Consider the following 21,080-nt stretch of genomic DNA (forward strand, 5'->3'; position numbering starts at 1 on the left):
AGATGGTGTAGATTCTGATTATATAGGTATATGTGGTGGGGGAAAAAAAATTCTGAGAGCGGGATGAGGAGTTTCGGAAAATTCACATGAGACAACTTTCTTTATATCAGAATTTAACATGAAAAACAAACAAGAAAAAAGAAAGAAAGAAATTGCTGGGCTCATATACATATGACACGTCATATATATCTACAAAATGAAACTTGAAATTTCGAAAAAAATTGTGATGTGTGTGTGCTCACTGTTTTCCTTTTCACATCAAATTCCGATATAATCGTAATTTACGTACCCGGAAAAGTATATGTAGAAAAAATTTCATAAAAAAATACCCATATTTCTGAAAGTTAGGAGGAAACAAAAGCCAACTCGCACTCGTAGAAAAGTTTTTTTTATCACAAATTATGATATAATCGGTATTTACACCATCTGAAGCGTATTTGTAGAAAATTTTATTCAAAAATATCCATTTTTCTGGAAGTTATGAGGCAACAAAGCCGGGGGCACATGTGTAAGCAGGCGCGGTCCCAGGTATTTTTCGAAGGGAATACAAGTCCAGGAGATAAGGGCGTAATAACATTATTTAGAAGGGCGCACTTCTTTTCTTCAGGTGGGGCATGTGCCCTTCAGCCCCACCCTCTCTCTTGGGTCCGCTCCAGGTAGAAATGCTTTGGTTTATATATTTGTAAGGATTTGTTATATTGGCACATGGTCAGACATTTCGAGGTAGAGCTGTATTCAGTCTATGTACCCCAGGGACTTAGCTAGTATTTATCGTATTGATTCCCGCCCGACACGCCATGACCCCGAACTCTAGTCTATCGCTTATCTCCCTTGTCTGATAGGAGACCGTCTTGTAACGACGCAACCCCCGTTTCGGAGCTTGTTGTCATGTCTGTGCTTTGAGGGATTTAGTTACAGCTTACGTGACAAACCTTGAAATAAGGGTAAACCAACATGACAACTATTGACAACCAAAATGACAACTATTAACAAAAACCATGTTTTTTCTTAGTTTTATTGCTAATACTCGAGATTAGTTATTATTGTAGCACCTCGCTTCCTTGTCAGTCGTGATCCAGCAATGCTTTTGATCGAAGGGTTTCCAGTCGTGACCATCCATCTTATAGTCATGCTCACTGTATGTAGACAGGAATGTAAATCAAGAAAATTAATGATATAGTACATTATCCGATATTTGTGTGACTTGGAGGAGATATAGCTGTTATTTATACCAAGTCGAGCGAACATATCAACTCTACCATCAAATGGTTATTTTGGATGTCTTCCTTTTTTTCCTTATTACTGTTGTTGCATTTGCACATGTCAGAAATTACTTTCATTACATGTTCCAATTCGGTGTCGTGTGTTGGAGATTTTACAATCAATTTATAGTGTTTTGTACTTACCTCTCGAATGTTGCTCGCTTTGTAGTTGGCCTTCAAGTAAATGGCCAGGTGAGTAAAACAATCTTTTTTGTTCTACTTTTTACAATCTGTGGTGGTTGGTGATGTGTCAGACAGTTTTTTTGGTAGAGATGGACTATATGTAATCTGAACCTTTCCCCCCCCTCATTTATTAATTTTTTTTTTACGGAATCCCACGTTTTAGGCTATGGAGATTCCGATTCTGAAAAAAAAAATTTTTGAAAAATTTCAATTCCCCCCCCCCCCACCAAGCAGGCTATTTACATGCTAGAAATAACAGCCAAATCTCACAAAACTAGTGTTAGGGTTAGGTTTAGGGTTAGGGTTAGGGTCAGGGTTAGGGTCAGGGTTTGAGTTAGGGTTAGGTTTACCCTGTGGATCTATATAAAAACCGGGGGGGGGGGATCGAAATTTTGAAATTGAGATTTTTGAAAAAATTTTTCCAGAATCGGATTCTCCATGGTCTGAAACATAGGATTCCGTAAAAAAAACAAAATTTAAAAGTGGGGGTATACCCAGATTACATATACTCCATCTCCACCGTTTTTTTTAATGATTATATTATCTAATGTGTCTTTGTGCTTTTAGGAGTTGGTTGTTATTTCTAGCAATCATCGCCATCCTGTAGCGGGGTCCCTCGTTTTGATGTTTTGTTATTTTATACAGCAACAGGTGCACAATAACGTCGTTGGTAACCTAAGTCAAAGTTCGCTGCATTTTTGATGATCAGAGTGAAATGGAAATGTTCGTAACTCGATATAAAACAAACGTTGCTAACAACTTCCAAGACATCGATTCTTATACCAATATACATAAACGAAAGATATATTACACACACACACACACACACATACATCTACCGTTTCTGATGTTATTTACTATCTATTTACTAGCCTCCCCCATGAACTCTCTCTCTCTCTCTCTCACACACACACAATAAAATTAGTTTGTGACTCTAGTTCAGTCTTGGTTGCTTGTAAGAACTTGAAATATTTTTCTTCCTAACCTCATTCCTAGGTTTTCTGTTTTCCTTAAGTAACACTATATATAAATATTCATATAGAATAATTCCAATGGAATTTGTTAGGTGAAATCTGTGCAAAAAGACACTTGCAATCACCAAAGTTGTGTGCTGTTAGGTCAGTTTGTTTGTAAGTACTGTATTTATGTGTGCTTGTGTATGCGTGTGTGTAGGTATGTATATATATATATATATATATATATATATATATACATACCTACACACACGCATATATATATATATATATATATATATATATATATATACCTGTACGTATATATGCATATACTCATTTGTTTTATATATATATATATATATATATATATATATATATATATATATATTCTAACCGTTGACAGATAAGGAAAGCTGTTCTCTATTTAGATAGCCACCTGCAAATTCTTTTGACTAGGCACAGTTACCTTTCTGCTTTCTTGTTTCCCCTCTCCCTTATCTTTCTTGCGGACCTACAAAATACTGGGGGTTGATGTGTTCTACTAAGCCTTTACAGGTGGTGCGCCAGCATGGCTGTAATGCAATTACTGAAACAGGTAGGAAGTAAAAACGACATACACATGCGCGCACACATGTATATATATATGTACACACTCAAGCACACTTTACCTCATTTCATAATAAAATCATGGGGGGAGGGGGAGGCACTGTTTCTTGATAAAGCTTGTTTCTGAGAAAATGCTTATCTTTGTTTTGTCATAAACTATGGTCATGTATATTTATGTGTGGGGGTTTGTGTAATCTTGCTCAATACTTCTATAACCAATATATCCTTGATTTTGATTCCAAAATAAAAGTAGTGTATAGTATTAAAGTAAAATGAGCTGAGAGACCACAACTGAAAAATTTACATAATTCTTAAATAACAACGTATTGTAAAGTTTGCTCATGGGATTTTCCAAACTCCTGCCCTATTTTCTCAGTATTTTTATCACTTGGGTTTTCCTTTGTTCAGGGAAAAACCCAAGCAGTGAAATATTGAATATCCGTAGAAATCAATCCACTTTTTATTAATTTTTTTTATGTATATAGAACAACTGTAATTTTTTGCTTTCGATTTGTGTTTGGCTGTTTAGTTCGCTCTCCACTGATTGCTTTGGTGTCTTCATTTCAGAAATATTAATTCTGTACTTAGCCACATCAAAGCATTTCCTTTCTTTGAGACATTTATATACATTCATATAAATGAAACACATAACTTGTTCTCGTAGCAACAGTCACAGTTACTTATTTATAATCTTTTATCTTGCTGAAGCCAATCCTTAAATTCAGGTTTCGCGCAGTTCATTTCCTCGTTTAGTGGTTCATCTTATACAAGATTTAGTGACCAAGTGGTCTATCCCTGTAATCAGTTATGTATAAGATTTCTTGAGACATCCATTACTAAAGAAGTGGCAACAAGTACAGACTTTACCAGTTGGAAATACATAGTCACGAATCTACACAGGTGGGCAGTGTCTATAACTAATATTGTTGCAATGTCTTTGTGGACAGGGACTAATTTTGTGAAAGAAGAAAACTATTCATCTGATTTCCTGCAAATGATTTCCTGTAAAGGTACATCAAAAAAATTTTCTAAATTCAGTTGGTTAGTTTATTAAACATCAATTCCATAAAGCAGAAAGCACGAAGCTAACAGTCTCATTTAATGTCTGTTGATTGAACATTAGGGTTCTTCTTGGTTGTGTTTCATCTAACTGACCATAATGTTGAGGAATGCTTCTAACCAGAGAATTATAATGATTAAACATTGATAGAGAAGCACTCTCTGATTAAAGATAGATTGAGTAGCACTCTCTGACTAAAGACAGGACAGCATTTTCTGACTAAAGATAGCTAGATAGAACGGATGGATGCAAGCATGCTATCAAAACAACTTTACTTGAATAATTAGACAGTTGTGGATCTTTGATTGTCACTCCCATGGGGGTTATGTATCTGTTCTCTCGATTTATATGCCAACTCTCATAACTGGCAAAAACACTCTTGTTCTATGAATTTCTTTGTAGCAACATAAACAACAACAGTTTGTTTTTCTTGGCTCAGAATTCAATTGAGTTGTTTGTAAAACTTTCTGCCATAAGTTAAAACACAAAGTTACATGGATTCGTACATAACCCAAACAGGGTCACAGGATTGATTTCATAACACCTTGAGAAATCTGACATTCAAGGTGTTTGTGCATGTGCTACAGAGGGCTGAATGTGACACCAGGTACAAATTGGTGCAGGGAAGGTTTCTAGCCTTGAATTTGGAAAAAGATTTTCATGAATGAAGCAAAATGTTAAAAATGGATTGATATGAAACATTTGAAAAACTGGGTCCAAAACTAAAGTTGCTGATCTAAGCTTTGATGCTTCTTGGGAAAGTTTTAGGGATCAGGAATTTTTCATTCTGTCAGTAGTAGCTGATGTGATTGTTGATGGTTTAAAAACACCACCACCACCAACAACAGCTTCATGCAGATACGGTTCATTATGGGTTGTAAGATTACAGAAGATAAACTGGCTCTGGGGATTTAAGGGGATTAATAGCAGCAAGGTGCCAGGTTTATACGGTATCCCAATAGAAGTAATGTTGAATAGTGTAGAACAGTTTCCTCTCCATATTTAATCTGATAACAAACAAGGAACTTCTATACGACGATATTGGATTCACAAAATTCTTGTCCCAATGTAGAAAGGGCAAAAACCTCTAAATCCATAGTTGATAATTCTAGAATTCTTGTGGCAAGGTTTTATCTAAACTTTCATTGGCAAATGACATTTGCCCCTCAATGCTCATTGAAATGCTATCTAGTTTTAAATCAAGGACAGGTACTTGTAATACATAATTTTCTCTACAATTAGCAAGTGCCTTATATCCAAGTCTTTGTTGATTGAAAAGAAGGATTTTAATATTGTCAAAAGAGCAGTATTGTGAAAAATTCTTGGAATGTTGGGTTGTTCACCAGATTTTGTGACCATTTTTAAGTGAAGTAATACAGAGGATGGAATATGGGGAATCCTCAGTAGTAGTAGTAGTAGTAGTAGTAGTAGTAATGCTGCTGAAAATTTTGAAGAAACCCAGCTTTTATGTATGATTTTTGTTTTTCAGAGTCATTTGGAAATGAAGGGCCAAGAAAATGAGCCTGGGGCATGTATACTTCAGCTGGAGACAGCCATAACTTCAGGGGATGTTAAAACTTCCCAAACTCTTGTTGCTTACCTTGCAAGACAGAAAACATCAGTGAAGATTGAACTTCTTCATAAAGAACCTATCGATACAGAATATCGGTCAGTATTGATTTCAGTTTTTCTTTTTACTTGTAAGTTCGCACATACAGGCAGAGTTAGCTGTGTGGTCAAGATGTTTGCTTTCCAACTATGTTGGGCAAGTATCTTCTCTCATAGCCTCAGGCAGACCAAAGCCTTGTGAGTGGATTGGTTTACGGAGACTGAAAGAAGCCTATAGTGTGTGTGTGTGGTTGTTTGCCTTGAAATTACATGGTTGTTGTAAATGAGTATCACTGTCATGCAAGCAGCACCCTTTCTTCCCTGTGGACCCCTTTTTACTCAAGTGGTCCTTCATAGTCATTCAGTGGTTAAAAAATCCTAATTTTTACAATTAAATATTACTAGGAATTGAATTTTTAAAATTGTTGAATTACAACCAATTTATTGGAGATAAATGTTAACAACAGAATCTTATATGGACTCTCCCTCCACCTGCCAAGGGTCATACGGACCCTAGTTGAGAGTCACTTGTCTAAACAATCCTTAAAACCTTGTTTTTTCTCTATTTCTGTTATTTCTTAAAAGTTTTTTCAGCATCAAGATTTATATTGAAGACCGAGTCTCTTCAGCGCCGCCTTTTGTGATGAAAATTAATTCCAAGACAACAGTAAGAGAACTTAAGAGAATGGTAAATTAGTTTTGAGACCATTTCAATTAATGTTTTCATCTCTCGTTATTTTCTACTGCCAGTCACCTTCTCCTTCCTCACTCTCTCCCCCTCTCAATCATCCCATCTCATTTTCTCCCACTTTCACTATACCCCTATTACTCCTTATATAAAATTCTTCTCATCTTCCCCTCTGCCCCCCCCCCCCCCGCCAACCTCTGTCACTGTTTTTTTTTTAATCTCATTTTTCTCAACACAGTTTGCCCACTATTATGGGGTTTGAACCCCAAAAGTAAAGAGCTGCAACTTAACACTTTGCTTCCCAAGTCTAATTTGCACCATATTTTCTTTTGGCACCAATGGTCTTAGATTGCCTTGAATTATGTTTTTTACTACTTTACTATGAGGTGGGCATTGAAAAGTTCATGGCTTTGGGTAAAAGAAAATACAGGAAGATCAGTTAATTATGATTTTATTTGACATATTCCCCTCTCAGATTCACACACTTATTGCAGTGGTCCTTCAATTTTTCTATGCCCTTTAAAGAACTTGGAAGGTTTAACTTCCAACCAGGCCTTTTCAGCACACTTGTCTATATATATATATATATATATATATATATATATATATATATATATATATATATACACACAAACATATGCAGGCGTGGCTGTGTGGTAAGAAGTTTGCCTCAGGTTGACCAAAGCCTTGTGAGTGGATTTGGTAGACAGAAACCGAGAGATATGTCATATATGTGTCTGTGTTTGTCCCCCTATCACCGTTTGATAACTGGTGTTGGTGTGTTTATGTCACTCATAACCTAGCAGTGCGGTAAAAGACAATGAAGTAGAATAAGTACTAGGCTCATGGAATAAGTGCTGGGGTCAATTTGTTCAACTAAAACCCTTCAGGATAGTACTCCAGCATGGCCACAGTCAAATGACTGAAACAAGTAAAAGAATGAATATCTTATAAAATCAAAGCTGTCCATGTCATGTCTTACAGCCTTTGTGGTGTTCACAAAGTATTGAGCAGCAATTGTAATGCCAGCATTTGCATACCTGGCAGGAATTATCATGATACCGGTCATTCTTTTCCAATATTCAGTTGGCTTCCGGTCCTCCTTGTCAGCCGACTTTGTTGACTGTTCACTAATACATCAAACTGTTCCTGAAAAAAGGCGACCTAAAAAAATCATCAGATTTAGCCCAAACCCCCTGTATGTGTATATATGTAAAGCAGATGCTTGGGCAAGTGGATGACAGGTAAGTCTGCAATAAGAAAATGAGAGATGGTGGAGGGAGCGGGGAGGGATGTTAGGAAGATGAGTTGCTGGAGAGGGGGGCCTCAACATGAATAATGTATCTTTGGAACTTAATTTCTACTCAGATGAATCTTTTCAAGATCAGCAAATTTCTAATCATATTGATCTTTTGTCTTCTCTGTGAGGCTCATATATATATGTGTGTGTGTGTGTGTGTGTGTGTGTGTGTTTGTGTATACGTACATTTATTCTGATGCTCATGATGATATACAATCATTTCATTTGTTGTCAGTAATCAACTAAGTATGAAGATTTACCTAAATATCTTCATACATTTCCTCCTACATCCCTTGAGCCTTAGTTTCTTTCTGTGATTCATTGTTTCCCTATTTCTCCCACAGAGTTCCACAATCCCTTTAGATATTACAGTTTCATTGCATGTTACATTATATTCTATTGATGCATTGTATACCCATTAAGAGTACATCACTGCTCCTGTTAATTCCATTGACAGTATTTACTACAGGTAAAGTCTCTCCATAAGCATTAAGGTTACCACATGTCTCTACTACAGGCAAGTTGTGCACAGATTAAGGGTCTCACACTTAAGAATTTCTATAGAGTTGCTGTAATGTTGCCCCTTATATTTCAATAAATCTTACACTAGAATACTTTTCTTCACATTTCCTTGAACAATTTTTGATTTTCTTTTCCATTTTCTAATTGACATTTAGGTCTTCCTCAAACATAACTTACCTGTACAAGTCCAGCGGCTAATTGTGTCTCATAAAATTCCCAAAGAGAAGGATGTCTTATCAAAACATGGTGTCAAAGAAGGCAGTAGTGTGTTTATTTACCTCGTTCCTGCAAATAAAGTTAACCTAACAAAAGAACAAGTTGATAAGGAAAGATGTGCAGCAGCTGAATTACAAAGTAATTAAAACTTTTGTATCTTTGCTGGTCATAGTTGATGTTTTGTTGCATTTTGTGTTGTTTCTATTTCTTTATTTCACATTACTGTATCTATGTTATTATCAGTGCATGTGTCTGTTAGGTCTTGGCATGTTTTTTCCTTTCTTTTTTTTTTCTTTTCTTTCATTTTCATACAGCGGGATGTCCTTCCTATCAACTTCTGGACTGTGACTTTTATCAGGCCATCAAATATAAGAACAGCTCTCTGCTAGCTGAGGAGTTGCTTCTACATTCGCTGTTTATATTCAGATATTAGTCTTCTAAATGAGTCGTCTTCACTGTAGCTTGCAAAATTTGCAGCATTGCCCTGGTGGGTTGGTGTTTGTGCTTCTACAGGGTAATGTTCTCCTTTAGGGGCGCATTGAGGTCATTTGTGCTTGTCTCAAATCAGTCCTGTCTCCTTCTCTGCCTTCCCACTATGCAGTGCCATGGATGGTGTCCCAGAGTCTGTGTCTCTGCTGAACATTACCTTCTGGCAGGTCTGTAAGGAGGATGTCTTCCAGTGACTTGAAGAATGCATCTGCTTTGGCTGACTGTTGAGTTGCAGTAGCATTGATATGTTGCTTGCCTGGAAGCTTGGTGCAGTGCATCATTTTTGGTTGGGGTTTGAGGAGCAAACCAGGAAGTGATCTGTGTCACAGTTAGTGCTCTAAAAAGATTGAGTCAGGAGCATGTTCCTCAGGTGATTGCGACTGGCAAGGATCAGATCTAGCTGGTGCCACTGCCCTGAGCAAAAATAATGTCAAGAAACCATGTGTGGAGCTTTGGCCTGGAAGTAGGTGTTGGTGATACATGGTCAATGAAGCATACAGAGCTCCACTAGCCTTGCTGATCCCATACCATCCCAGACACAACATCCAGAAGTAGTGATCAGCTCCCACTCTGGCATTGAAGTCAACAAATAGCACCAGCTGTTCTCAATTTAGGATCACCTGTATTTTCCTAGAGAGCTATTCATAAAACTTATCCTTGTCTTGCATGCAATGGAGGGTTGGGGAATAAGCACCGACAAAGTTGACAGTCCCATTCTAAAGTGTGCAATCAGAGTGAAAGAATCTCCTCTAAATCATTGCTGCAGAGTTCCACCAACTTCAGCAATGACTTTCTTATGATAAAGCCAACACCATGCTCACTGGCTTCATCTATACATTTCCCCTGACAGAAGAAGTTATACACTCTTTCATGGGAGCCACGTTTCCTGGAGTGCTGCAATGTGCCCTTGAAGTCATAGCAATTTCTGGTTGATCACTGCTGTCTTGTGCACATTGCTGATCTTTGGAAGATTCACTGACTTACCAGTTGTCTGGTTGACTTCCATTCTCAAATTGGTCAACTTGCAGCTATAACAGAAGACAAGATTTTTGAAGAGAATTTACTAACCCTACCTTTAACCATCCATTCTTTAATTTGGATTCATCAAGGCCTTCAGCCCTTTTGATACCAATCCACTTAAGACTGTCTTTAAAGGGATCTCAGTTAAAATTCCATCGTAATTTATGTTCAAATCTTGGCCTTAATGGCAAAAGTTATTTTACTAAATTTATTATTTTCAAAATTAATTTAAAACCAAGGAAGCATATTTTAACTGAAACATGAAAACAAAAGAGTTAACCCAACATTTTGCTTTCTTTTAATCAAAAGAAAATCTCATTACATCCATTTTTTTCTTTCTTTTTTTTCTCTGTCCAGTTTGGATGGTTGTTGTCATTAAACTAATTATGTTTTATTGTTGTTAATTTGACCTCCAACATTCAGTTACTACCCAACTGTGTATGTATGAGGGAGTTGAAGGTAAAAGGATAACAGACCTTGTTTTTAGGGGTGGCCACGACACCCTGGTTGGAGTAAGTTGTATAGTGTTGATCTTCTGGTTAGAAATCCTACACTCTTCAGAGACATAGGGGTCAGTGAATGGAGATGTAGGGTCAGCAGACACTGGTTGCAGATATAGAGAGTAGTGGATGGAAATAAAGGGGTCAGAGGGAAAGGGTTGAACATGTAAGATGTGAAGGCAATAAGAAGCAGGTAGGTAGAATTCTTGTTAACTCAGGTGATGGCTACTTTTTCTGTTGATAAACATCAATGTCTGTTTGCTGTTGAAAACTAAAGATGAGGAGTTCTGCAAGCATTTCAAGTGGTTCCCTTTTGTTGTACAAAAGGAACCTGAAAATCCAGAAATCATTTATTACAAGACATCAGTAAAGAAGCTCTGTCACTTACATAGATGTAACCCACCCCTGTTGTAAGAGTTTCGACATATTGCTGCTTTTAAGACTACTTCATGTCGAATATTTTAATGTCAGCAGGGATTTTTTGGCAGTATTTGAAAAAATGAAATTGAATTCTAAGATTGGAATATCTTTTGGTTATTTTGTCTGATTTAGAGGACAGAAATTGACTTTGGAGAAAAAGAAAACTGTCAACACAAAAACTATGTTGGATGGACAAAAGATTGGCCTGGAGTTGAAATAAACTCCTTAAGATGTGTCTCTGTGAAAGATATTGATTCCAATGAGAATGTGTAATTTATCTTTTTTAGGACAGGAATCAGATGAAGTATACCCAGGCAGTTTTGATATTCTTAGTAATGCTAACTGCGAGGAAATTCATGGTATGTCTGTCATAAGAGTATTGATAATAATATTGGCAACAGTACTACTACTACTACTACTACTACTACTAATAATAATAATAATTACTAATAATAATAATGATCATCATCATCACCATCATTTAACATCTGCCTTCCATACTTGCATGGGTTGGACAGTTTGACAGGAGCTGGCCTGATAGAAGACTGCACCAGACTTCTGTGTCTGTTTTGGCATGGTTTTTATGGCTGGATGCCCTCACTAACACCAACCATCCCGTAGAGTGGACTGAGTGCTTTTTATGTGGCACAAGCACAGGTGAAGTCAATTTTGGCATGGTTTTTACAGTTGGATGCCATCCCCTTTACAGTAAGGACTGGATGCTTTTTACATTGTACCAGCACTGGCAGGGTCACCAAGTAACTTGCAAGGAAAAGATCCTTTGAGAGGGGAGGGGGTCATTGGAGGAGGGGATCTTGTGTCAGATGATGAAAGGTTGGAGTGTGACAGAGAGAGACAGAAATAAGTGTCTTCTGTAGAGGAGGTACATGGTTACCTAGTAAGAGAGAGAGTGTGCTCAACAATGAGGACAGAAACAGGTGTTCTGCTGTAAAGGAGGTACATGGTTACCCAGTCTCAGAGAAGAGCAACAGAAGGAGAGAGATGATAGTGAAGTGCCAGAGCATACTCACAAGGGACAGGGATCAGAATATAAACGGGGATGGTAGAGAGTAAGGGAAGAGAGAGATAAATGGTGACAAGTGCCCTTGAGGTGTGGAGGTCGTAATGTAGTGGCAGGGCATTGCCAAAGCAGTATGAGTAAAAGACAGTGGTGTTTCAACCTGGTTGTGTCTCTTCAGTCAAAGCTACCCCTGGAACAATGACTCTAAACAGCATGAACCAAACCAATGACATGTATCTATTCAGTTTTAGAATCTTCCTGCAGAGTCAGAAATTGTTCACCAACAACAACTTCCAGAAAGTGTTTTTGTTCTCCATATTAACGATGACTCTCTATGCCATTATAACATTAACAATAACAGTGACAACAGTAACCATGAATTGTTCCAGATACTGGTGCATGATCTGAAATTGTAGGGGAGGAGAACAGCCAGTTACACTCACCCCTCTACTACTTCACTTGTAAATATGTAACACAATTTTTGTCCTTGGGTTGCAACTGTTATTTCCTAGAAAGTATGAAAAATGGTTAATATTTCCTTCAAAGTTTGTTTTTGTTACATTATATTGAAACCCTAAAGAATCTGTCTCACTACATGGCTATGATGCTCCCTCCCTATTCCTGCTTATGATCAGAAATGCACATATTGTCAGCCACTAAAGGACATGCTCAAGGGATTTTGGTCAAACAAATGTATGGTATTGAGCACATTATTGGTTATATTGATGTGTCTGTTTCAGCAACATGGCACTGAATCTGTCTGAAATATAAAGGAAAATAGGTCAGGTTCAAAACAAAGCAAAGTTTGAAGGGAACAGTAGTCGTTTCCTTTGATTTCTAGACAGAAGCAAATAGGAATTAATTCTTACTCACCACACTGTCAGTAATAACAATAAGAATCTTAATAATAATTTCTTTCATTGGCCACAAGAGCTCAACACATTGAGGACAATTCAAGGATGAAATACAACTCACAAAGATGTATTTAACCATTGAGTAAAAGAAAAAGAAAAAAAAAACAAGTGAAAAGCAAAAGATAAAACAAAATTTCAACAAGAAAAGATCCCCAGTATAAGAAGTGGTAAGTGAAGGTAATTTAGGGTTGGGGCTGGGGTATTCCTCCACAAAGGTTTGGGTTACTCTAAGGCATTGAAAGTGCCCTCTATTAGTAACTTTTCTCCTAGGGCTATTCAACATCAGCAGTCTAGACACACTCACCCACCTTCTTCTCTATCCTCACCTTCCTTTTAACGAAGTTGGTCATAGTTTGGCCACAGAAGAAAAAGTAAATACCAGTGATGTACTGGGGTTTGCCATAATTCATTGATTTCTCCCACCAAAAATACATTTATTAGAAATCAATATGAAAATATGATATCAACTTAAGTCTCATGACCACAGCATTTTCTTTTGTTGTATTCCCAAGGCACTCGTATATATTTTGATGGGGCTATGGTTGCTATAGCAACAGCTTGACCTCCTCCAACATAAAACATTTAAACATTGCACCAAAAGCCAATCAAAACACATCAGTTTTGATGGTGCCACTGCTTTCAATGAGGAACCATGCCTCCCTGTGGCACCTGTTTACAAACAGAATGGGCTGATAAGAATCAGTTTTAAATTACAAAGAGATGAACAGCAGTGTTTGTGTCCTTGACTACTCCCCCTAGACTCAATATAAGAACAACAGCCAGCCTCAATGTTTCCAAGAAAACCTGGAACAGACCTGGTTTGAATGTTGAGAACAGAATAGTATGAACTTCACTCAAGGCATTTAAGAAATAGTGGTGGTCCTTAAACCAGGGGATGTGATACACCTGGCATATTTTGTGCTTGTGATACTATATAATAACCCACTAACCTTAAAACTATATAACAAGCTTCCTTCTGCCTCTAACCATAACAGATGCTTGTAGACTTTATCAAAAATTCATTTTTCCTTCCTAGTCGGAATCGGCTGTGATTAAAACTGGATCAATTATTGTCTCCTCCTAACAGCTTTATCAGGGGCATGCCTCAGAGTTCCTGCTGCTGAAATGTCCAACCTAGTTGGAAGTTCTCCAGTTGAAGAAAATGTTTCCGTGAAGGTATGTCAGTTATTTCATTGCAGCATCTCTTGTTAAATGTTGTTCGATTAATTTTAACTGTTATTGTTGTTCTTCTTCTCTTCTTCCTCCACATAATTATTATTACTGAAGACATCACACAGTATCCATTATTGTGGTGATGTAGCTTGAAGATATTGTGTGTACTGGGGTGGGGTTGTGCTGTCTGTCAAGTCACAGCAAGGACCTCAGACAGGCAGTTCTTTACGCAATATGCATGCAATTCCAACTTCAGCCAATTTTTGCAACACACCAGGATTGTAGGGTATTTCTTGAGGTTGGGTGGTATTGAACCCACTGCTCCAATGACAACCGGAACAACCTTTATGTTTGACTCTTGCAGCTGCCACATCTTGGCAATCTCAATTTTCTGGTCTCCATATTTGTTGACCTTTTTTCTTCTTATCATCATCATCATCATCATCATCATCATCATCATCATCATCATCACCACCACCACCACCACCACCACCACCACCATCATCATCATCACCACCACCACCACCACCACCACCACCATCATCAGCAAGGCAGTGAGCTGGTGGAATTGTTAGCATGGAAGGAAGTAATTTGCAAAGGAAGAAAAAAGAAAAAAATTGATGCTTATTACACTGTAAATTACAAATGCTCTCCAGCATTCCTTAGTTAATTGTTAATTTAAATACCAGCAAAATCTTGGGGGTCACTACAACCAACAATTCTTTCTATTGCTTTATTCACAGACTTACCTTTCCATTACGTGTATCTTTTACAATTCTCCGTTTCTTTTTTCCCTTCCTGCATTCACTTCACCTCTTCTAATGACATTGTCATCATTTCTACCTACAGCCTGGTTGGAAATGTAGCAAATGTACATACGACAACCTTCCTATGCGTCCTGGTTGTGAAATGTGCACTGAACCACGCCCTGTTGACTATGAGGTACCAGACAATTATTCTATGAGTTCTGTGGAGAAATACTGGAAAAAACAAGAGGAAGATGCAGAACAAGTCCAAAGAGAGGTACGGCTTTCTGTTTAACAAATTTCATCTTGTTGCCCTTGTATAAACATTACAGATTATATTTTAATTATATAAATTATTCTTTAATTAGTGTAAGAAAACCTAAACTAGTGATACATTTATGAGTGGGTGTGTACTAGCACAAGCACACTATATTTTGGTAGTATGTATATATATATATATATATATATGTGTGTGTGTGTGTGTGTGTGTGTGTGTGTGCAACAGCATATTTTTTTAACTTGATCCCACAAAGGGGCAACTTGGGCCAGTGTTTCCTAATTAACCTCAGCTTCACCAATGCCTTGTTAGAGAAATTTGGTTGATTGAAAATCTGTAGAAGCCTACATATATATATATATATATATATACAAAATTAGTGTACATTTAAACACAAAAAGAGGTGAGCCTTAACAGGTCGCCTTACATGCTAGAAGAAACAGTCAAAGGTGCAAACCACAGTTAAGAGCAATTTCGAAGGGAATGAAAAACATGCTCATGTTTTAATGTACTCACTGATGAGAACTTTGCCTTGCAAACTATTTTATTTGCTAATTAAAGTTCGAAACCTAAGGTCCAGCTGTAAAACATGCTAAATGTTTTTATTTTTCATTCCCTTCAAAATTGCTCTCAACTGTGGTTTGCACCTTTGACTGTTCCTTCTAGCATGTAAGGTGACCTGCTAAGGCTCACCTCTTTTTGTGTTTAAATGTACACTAATTTTATATGAAAAATATATCTATTGACTTTGTATACATGCTAGGCCACTGGTAAAAAAATTTATATAATTTTTTCCTACCCTATATATATATATATATATATGATAATAATAATAATAATATTAGGGAATAAATTCCAAAACTTATAGGGAAAAATTCAATTTAGCAATACTAAATCATATTTCCCAATATAAAATATATGTATATAATTTAGAGAAAAACCACTATTAAATAATTCAATAAAGAAGAATGTAATTCATACCCTCCAGAAAATAAATATATCATAAAAACCTTATTCAAAAAATCAATAAAATACATAAAAGAATAACTAGTAAATGGTATAAAATGACTACGCATGTTTTGTGGCTATATTTTCAAATTGATAACTAATAAAACCAATTTAATTAATAATTCGATTAATAATCAAATCGATCTACAATTAAATCTATTCAAAAATATAGTCACTCGTGAGGTCTAAAATAAAATAAAAATAATAATAAAAAAAATCAATGTATGTATCGTAACTTATACTAAATATCTAAAGAAAAATACTTGTTTTAACAATAAATAAATAAATAATCGAAAAACATGAGCGGCAGATGTTGAGTGCTCGACGTTCCAGATGGTTCATATAAGTGATGGCTAGTAGACCCGAGGGACTGGATCCCATGGGGAGACCTGTTGTCTGTTTGTATATATGGTCCTGGAAAGCGAAGTAGGTGTTGTCCATGATGATGGACAAAAGTTGATGTATATCAGCTGTGGTAAGTCCGAAGCATTGGATGTTGGAGGTTATTATGCAGTCAGTCAATAGGTTGACCGCTGAGTGTGCTGGCACCGTTGTGTACATTGAGACAACGTCAAGACTAAAGGCGTATCTGTTCTGCCTGAGTTGGTCTTGGGGTAATTGGTGCAGTCTTTTGATGACTTCGTTGGAGTTCTTGACGTGTCCCGGAAAGGTGGAGAGTATGTGTTTCAGGATGTGAGAAAGTAACCAGGATATTTTATATAGAGGTCCTTCCACGCTGGAGACGATGGGTCTAATTTGGATCGTGTTGCAAAGACCTGTTGGGGCAAGTGAAATTGAAACTGAACCAAATTCGATGACTGGCACCTGTGCCAGTGGAGCACTAACAGCACCATCCGAGCAGGATCACTGCCAGAGCAGCTGTCTGGCTTCTGTGCCGGTGTCATGTAAAAAGCACCATTTGAGCGTGATTGTTACCAGTGTCGCCTTACTGGAACTTGTGCCGGTGGCACGTGAACAAAATATTTAAGTGAGGTCGTTGCCAGTGCCACTGGACAGACTCCTGTGCAGGTGGCACGTAATAAACACCATTTTGAGCGTGACCGTTGCCAGTACCGCCTGACTGGCCTTCGTGCCGGTGGCACGTAAAAGCACCCACTACACTCTCGGAATGGTTGGCGTCAGGAAGGGCATCCAGCTGTAGAAACTCTGCCAGATCAGATTGGAGCCTGGTGCAGCCTTCTGGTTCACCAGTCATCAGTCAAATCGTCCAACCCATGCTAGCATGGAAAGTGGATATTAAACGATGATGATGATGATGATGATGATGACAAACAAATATTAGTTCTTGCACTAACACAACTCCATTTTATGTAGCTCTTTTTTTCTCTCTTTAAGCATTTCTACCCCTTTAATACTTGTTTACGTTATATTCCAGCAGCCCTTTATATACTATATCCTCTAGTTTAACTTCATTCTCATGTAGAAAATTTTTTTTTAAATATACACCACACTCAGTATTGTTTCAAACTGTCAACTCATATCCTAATTCAAATATACTTTTCCATTGGACATTTCTCTACAACTTTCTTTACATGGCTTATTTGGAGTTAGAAATACCTATCTCTTATTCTTCTGTAGAAGAAATGTCTCATAAAACCTTTTCCACTTATATTTTCAAATAACCCTGAGTTGCCTTAGTTTTTGTTTATACCTAACTAGTCTCACATTTCTTCTTTCTTTCTCATAAGGATAAATATGAATCTCCTTGATTCTACTCTGCTATTAATTAAATTCATTTAATTTCTTTTCAACCATGAATTTGCATGATTTTAATATCGTTGTTCAAAACCAAAGAAATCTCCATTTTCCTCTTTTGTTATGCAATAAATCTGCAAATAATATTTCCATACTTCTCAGTCTTAATATCTAACCTACAGCAACAACTGTGGGTAACTTAATAATAGAATCAGCAGATGTCCTTCAAGAAGAAACAGCTGCGATTGACCCCTAACTACCTATATTTCTCTAAGTTGTAGAGAAATCCTTTTTTTTTTTTTTTTCCTTAACTAATCATATTCTCTTTATGGCCAACTAGACTTGATACTTTGTTCTTTTACAAACTCTTTTCAACCATTTCTTATTGTCTTCATTTTTTGCTTTCATATTCAGCTTTGGTGTCATGTTTTTCATTTTTCTCATCTATTCGACTCTGGTTAATTCCTGTTAGTAAAATGTTTTCTCCAAGAGCTTATGCCACAATGTTTTATTTCTGCAGCCATCTCTGAAATCCCATCTCATCCCCATAAACTACCATTCCTTTTTTTCTCTCTCATTTCTTCTTTTCCCAATATTAATCTCTACTGGGAACTTAATCTGATATTTTCTCCTAGAGCGAAGATACTTTTGTCTTTTTAATTTTATATCCTCTTCCTTCCTCTTGCTGACAACAAAAGACAGCTGACAGTATCATTAGGATATCAGGTAAAATGCTTAGCAGCATTTTGTCTGTCGGTAGGTTCTTGGTTCAAATTCCACCGAGGTTAGCTTTGCCTTTCATCCTTTAAGGGTCAATAAAATAATAAGTATCAGTTAAGTACTGGGGCTGATGCAATCAGTTATGCCTCCCTGTCCAATTTCAGGCCTTGTGCCTATACTAGAAAGGATTATTATTGTTATTATTATGAGAAAGTTTAAAGTGGTGAGCTAACAGAATTTTTAGAACATTGGGAAAGTTCTGAGTTCGAATTGTATCAAAGTCAGCTTTGCATTTCATCCTTTTAGGGTTGATAAAATAAAGAAGCAGCTAAGAACTGGCATTGATGCCACTGACTAACCCTCCTTGTGCCTCAATGAGAAACCATTTTTATGAAAAATATTTCTCCCTGTGTTTTAGTGAAATGTTTGTCCATGTGTTATAATTTCTCTTCCACTGCAGTTACAAATTTTTATAAGCATTAAAGACATTGAAAATCATTTAAAAAAACAAAAACCCTACAGAAATGTGGAACAGGAACTCTTACATGGCTGCGAGTCTTATTGGATATCAAATACAGTGTGTGTGTGTGCACGCGTGCGTTAGTGACAGAAGCAACCTTTGCAACAAATAGGAATTTGCACTTCCAACTTAGTATATATGTGTGGTTTTGAAAACCATAAGCTGCAGTAATCATCCTGAAAAATCATCTCATATAGACATTAAATGCTAAAAAGCATGGATTATATCAGATGACAAAATTTGACAGTACTGAAATGTGGTTTCAGCATGACATGTGCTTCATCCTCAGCAACAGGTACCCAGATTGAAAAGCCATCAAACCAATATCGTTGGCATCTATTAGGTTTTCCTTTTCAAATGCTTCACCAATCAACTGGGGTTTGCTGTTGTTTCCATCAGATTTTTTTTGCTGTATTACTGCTTCTGCTGTATCATTCTTCAAGAGTTCAGCCAAGATTTGGTCATATCCAGCAGCTTTGGTGTTCTTCAGTGTTTCCTTTAGCCATTCATCTTTGACCACATCAGTTCTTCACATCAGTATAAGCTGTCATCATGGAAGCATAGTGATGGGAACAGCAGAATTGGTAAAGCAGGAACCATGTTTCAATGTAGGTACTGAATCTAGGCAACAATAAAATGCATCAGAAGGTTCCTCTATACATGTCAATAGTCGTACAGTTCTGTACTGCAGTGGAAGTTGGAAGATGTCAGTGAAGTGGCCAATGTGTTGAACGTATTCTACCAACGAGGCCTCCAGAAGATCCTCAAAGTTACCAGTGAGATAGAATTACAAAGAAATCATTCAGTGAAACGAATCCCAGATACTGTATAACATCTTGGTGCTGTGTCAATATTATCTGGAAGGTCACATTTGGCATCTCTGCCAGCCATTTAACATACAAATACTGGAAAGACATGGGCACCAGAAAAAGGAAACCGAGAGCAAAAGAGATGATCCAAGAACACTTTGTGCCAGATGCACTGGAAGCAGTTGGAAAGAAGAGGGAACAGAGAGAGGATTGTAACAGATTAATGGCACTGGATGAAGCTTGCTGGTTCTTGAGTCTCACAGGATTGGAAAACATAAGTCTTGAGTAAGTAAGTCTCCCTCTGTCTATCTATAAGTATGTACACACACACACACACACACACACACACACACACACACACACACACACACACCCATGCAGATATAAATATACATACATGCACCTATAATAAATACATTATTACATATATTCATGTGCATATATGTACGTGTAAGTATCTACAATCCCAACATTAAAGAGAAAATAAAGAAAATATCACAGATGCAATTCTTTTATGTTGAAACATTGTAGTTTGAATTTATTGTTAGTTGTATAATGGAAGATTATTCCCCGTAAACCGTAAGTGTAAACACTTTTACTCCCTTCACTTGTATTCTATTAATGTGTTTACTCACTAACAAAGTAGTCAGTTCCAATTACTCTGGTGTGGCTCATTACTAATGAAAGTTGTACGATTTGACCAAGAGGATATACTGGTGAATGTGTGCAGAGAAAGTGCAGAAAAGTGAAACTTCACCAGAGACGCATCTCTTGATGATGCAGCAAAAGACTGGAAATGCAGCAGGCAAAAATCTGGAAAAGGATTTCATTTCCCTGACAAACCCATAACACTCATTTGCCTCTGCAATGCTAAAAGAAATTGTCATTACATAAAGGATGGGAGGGACCGGGGAGGTGTGGCAAATCCCTTGTTGTGAGAGAAAATGGATTGTCATAGTAACTGAATGCAACTTAAAAGGGTCAGGGTGATTGTCTGCAGGTAATAAGTAGATTGAATTATTTAATGCTGGGTCTACAGGCAGATGCTCTTCATAGGGGACATCATTGTTATCAGTGTTTCGCTTTGTCGCACATCCTTAACCTTTTAGCATCCGTATATGTTCCACCAAATGTAATGCTTCTTATTTATTCACATTGTTTGGAATTAATCGTGTATTATCTTGTAACCTTGAGATTTCGACAAGGTGGCTGTTTATTTTCACAATAAAATTATGGAGTAGATGTGAGAGGCTGGATCTGACCAGATTGAATATAAAACAAGTAGAATATTTTAATTGGACTTGGCTAGTGTATGTTGGTGGTGGTGGTGGGGGGGGGGGAGACAC

At 37.1% G+C, this 21,080-nt stretch overlaps 1 protein-coding gene across 8 annotated transcripts in view; it reads left to right on the plus strand.

The window, feature by feature from the left end:
- Positions 1 to 21,080, plus strand: part of LOC106879872 (ranBP-type and C3HC4-type zinc finger-containing protein 1) — a 47,318-nt gene that overhangs the window by 7,680 nt on the left and 18,558 nt on the right. For 2 of the 8 annotated variants that reach the window (XM_014929594.3, XM_014929593.3), the window contains exons 2-7: positions 5,557 to 5,735; positions 6,261 to 6,363; positions 8,341 to 8,539; positions 11,118 to 11,189; positions 13,853 to 13,941; positions 14,788 to 14,961. In XM_014929594.3, the coding sequence (XP_014785080.1) occupies positions 5,569 to 5,735; positions 6,261 to 6,363; positions 8,341 to 8,539; positions 11,118 to 11,189; positions 13,853 to 13,941; positions 14,788 to 14,961 (804 nt within the window). In that variant the 5' untranslated portion in view covers positions 5,557 to 5,568. Of the gene's footprint in view, positions 1 to 840; positions 1,455 to 3,462; positions 4,018 to 5,556; positions 5,736 to 6,260; positions 6,364 to 8,340; positions 8,540 to 11,117; positions 11,190 to 13,852; positions 13,942 to 14,787; positions 14,962 to 21,080 lie in introns of those variants that run through there. The other 6 variants (XM_089338633.1, XM_089338631.1, XM_014929591.3 and 3 more) reach the window with 5 other exon arrangements.

Source organism: Octopus bimaculoides, chromosome 20, assembly GCF_046866305.1.
Source record: "Octopus bimaculoides isolate indiv1 chromosome 20, ASM4686630v1, whole genome shotgun sequence".
NCBI classification, from domain to species: Eukaryota; Metazoa; Mollusca; class Cephalopoda; order Octopoda; family Octopodidae; genus Octopus; species Octopus bimaculoides.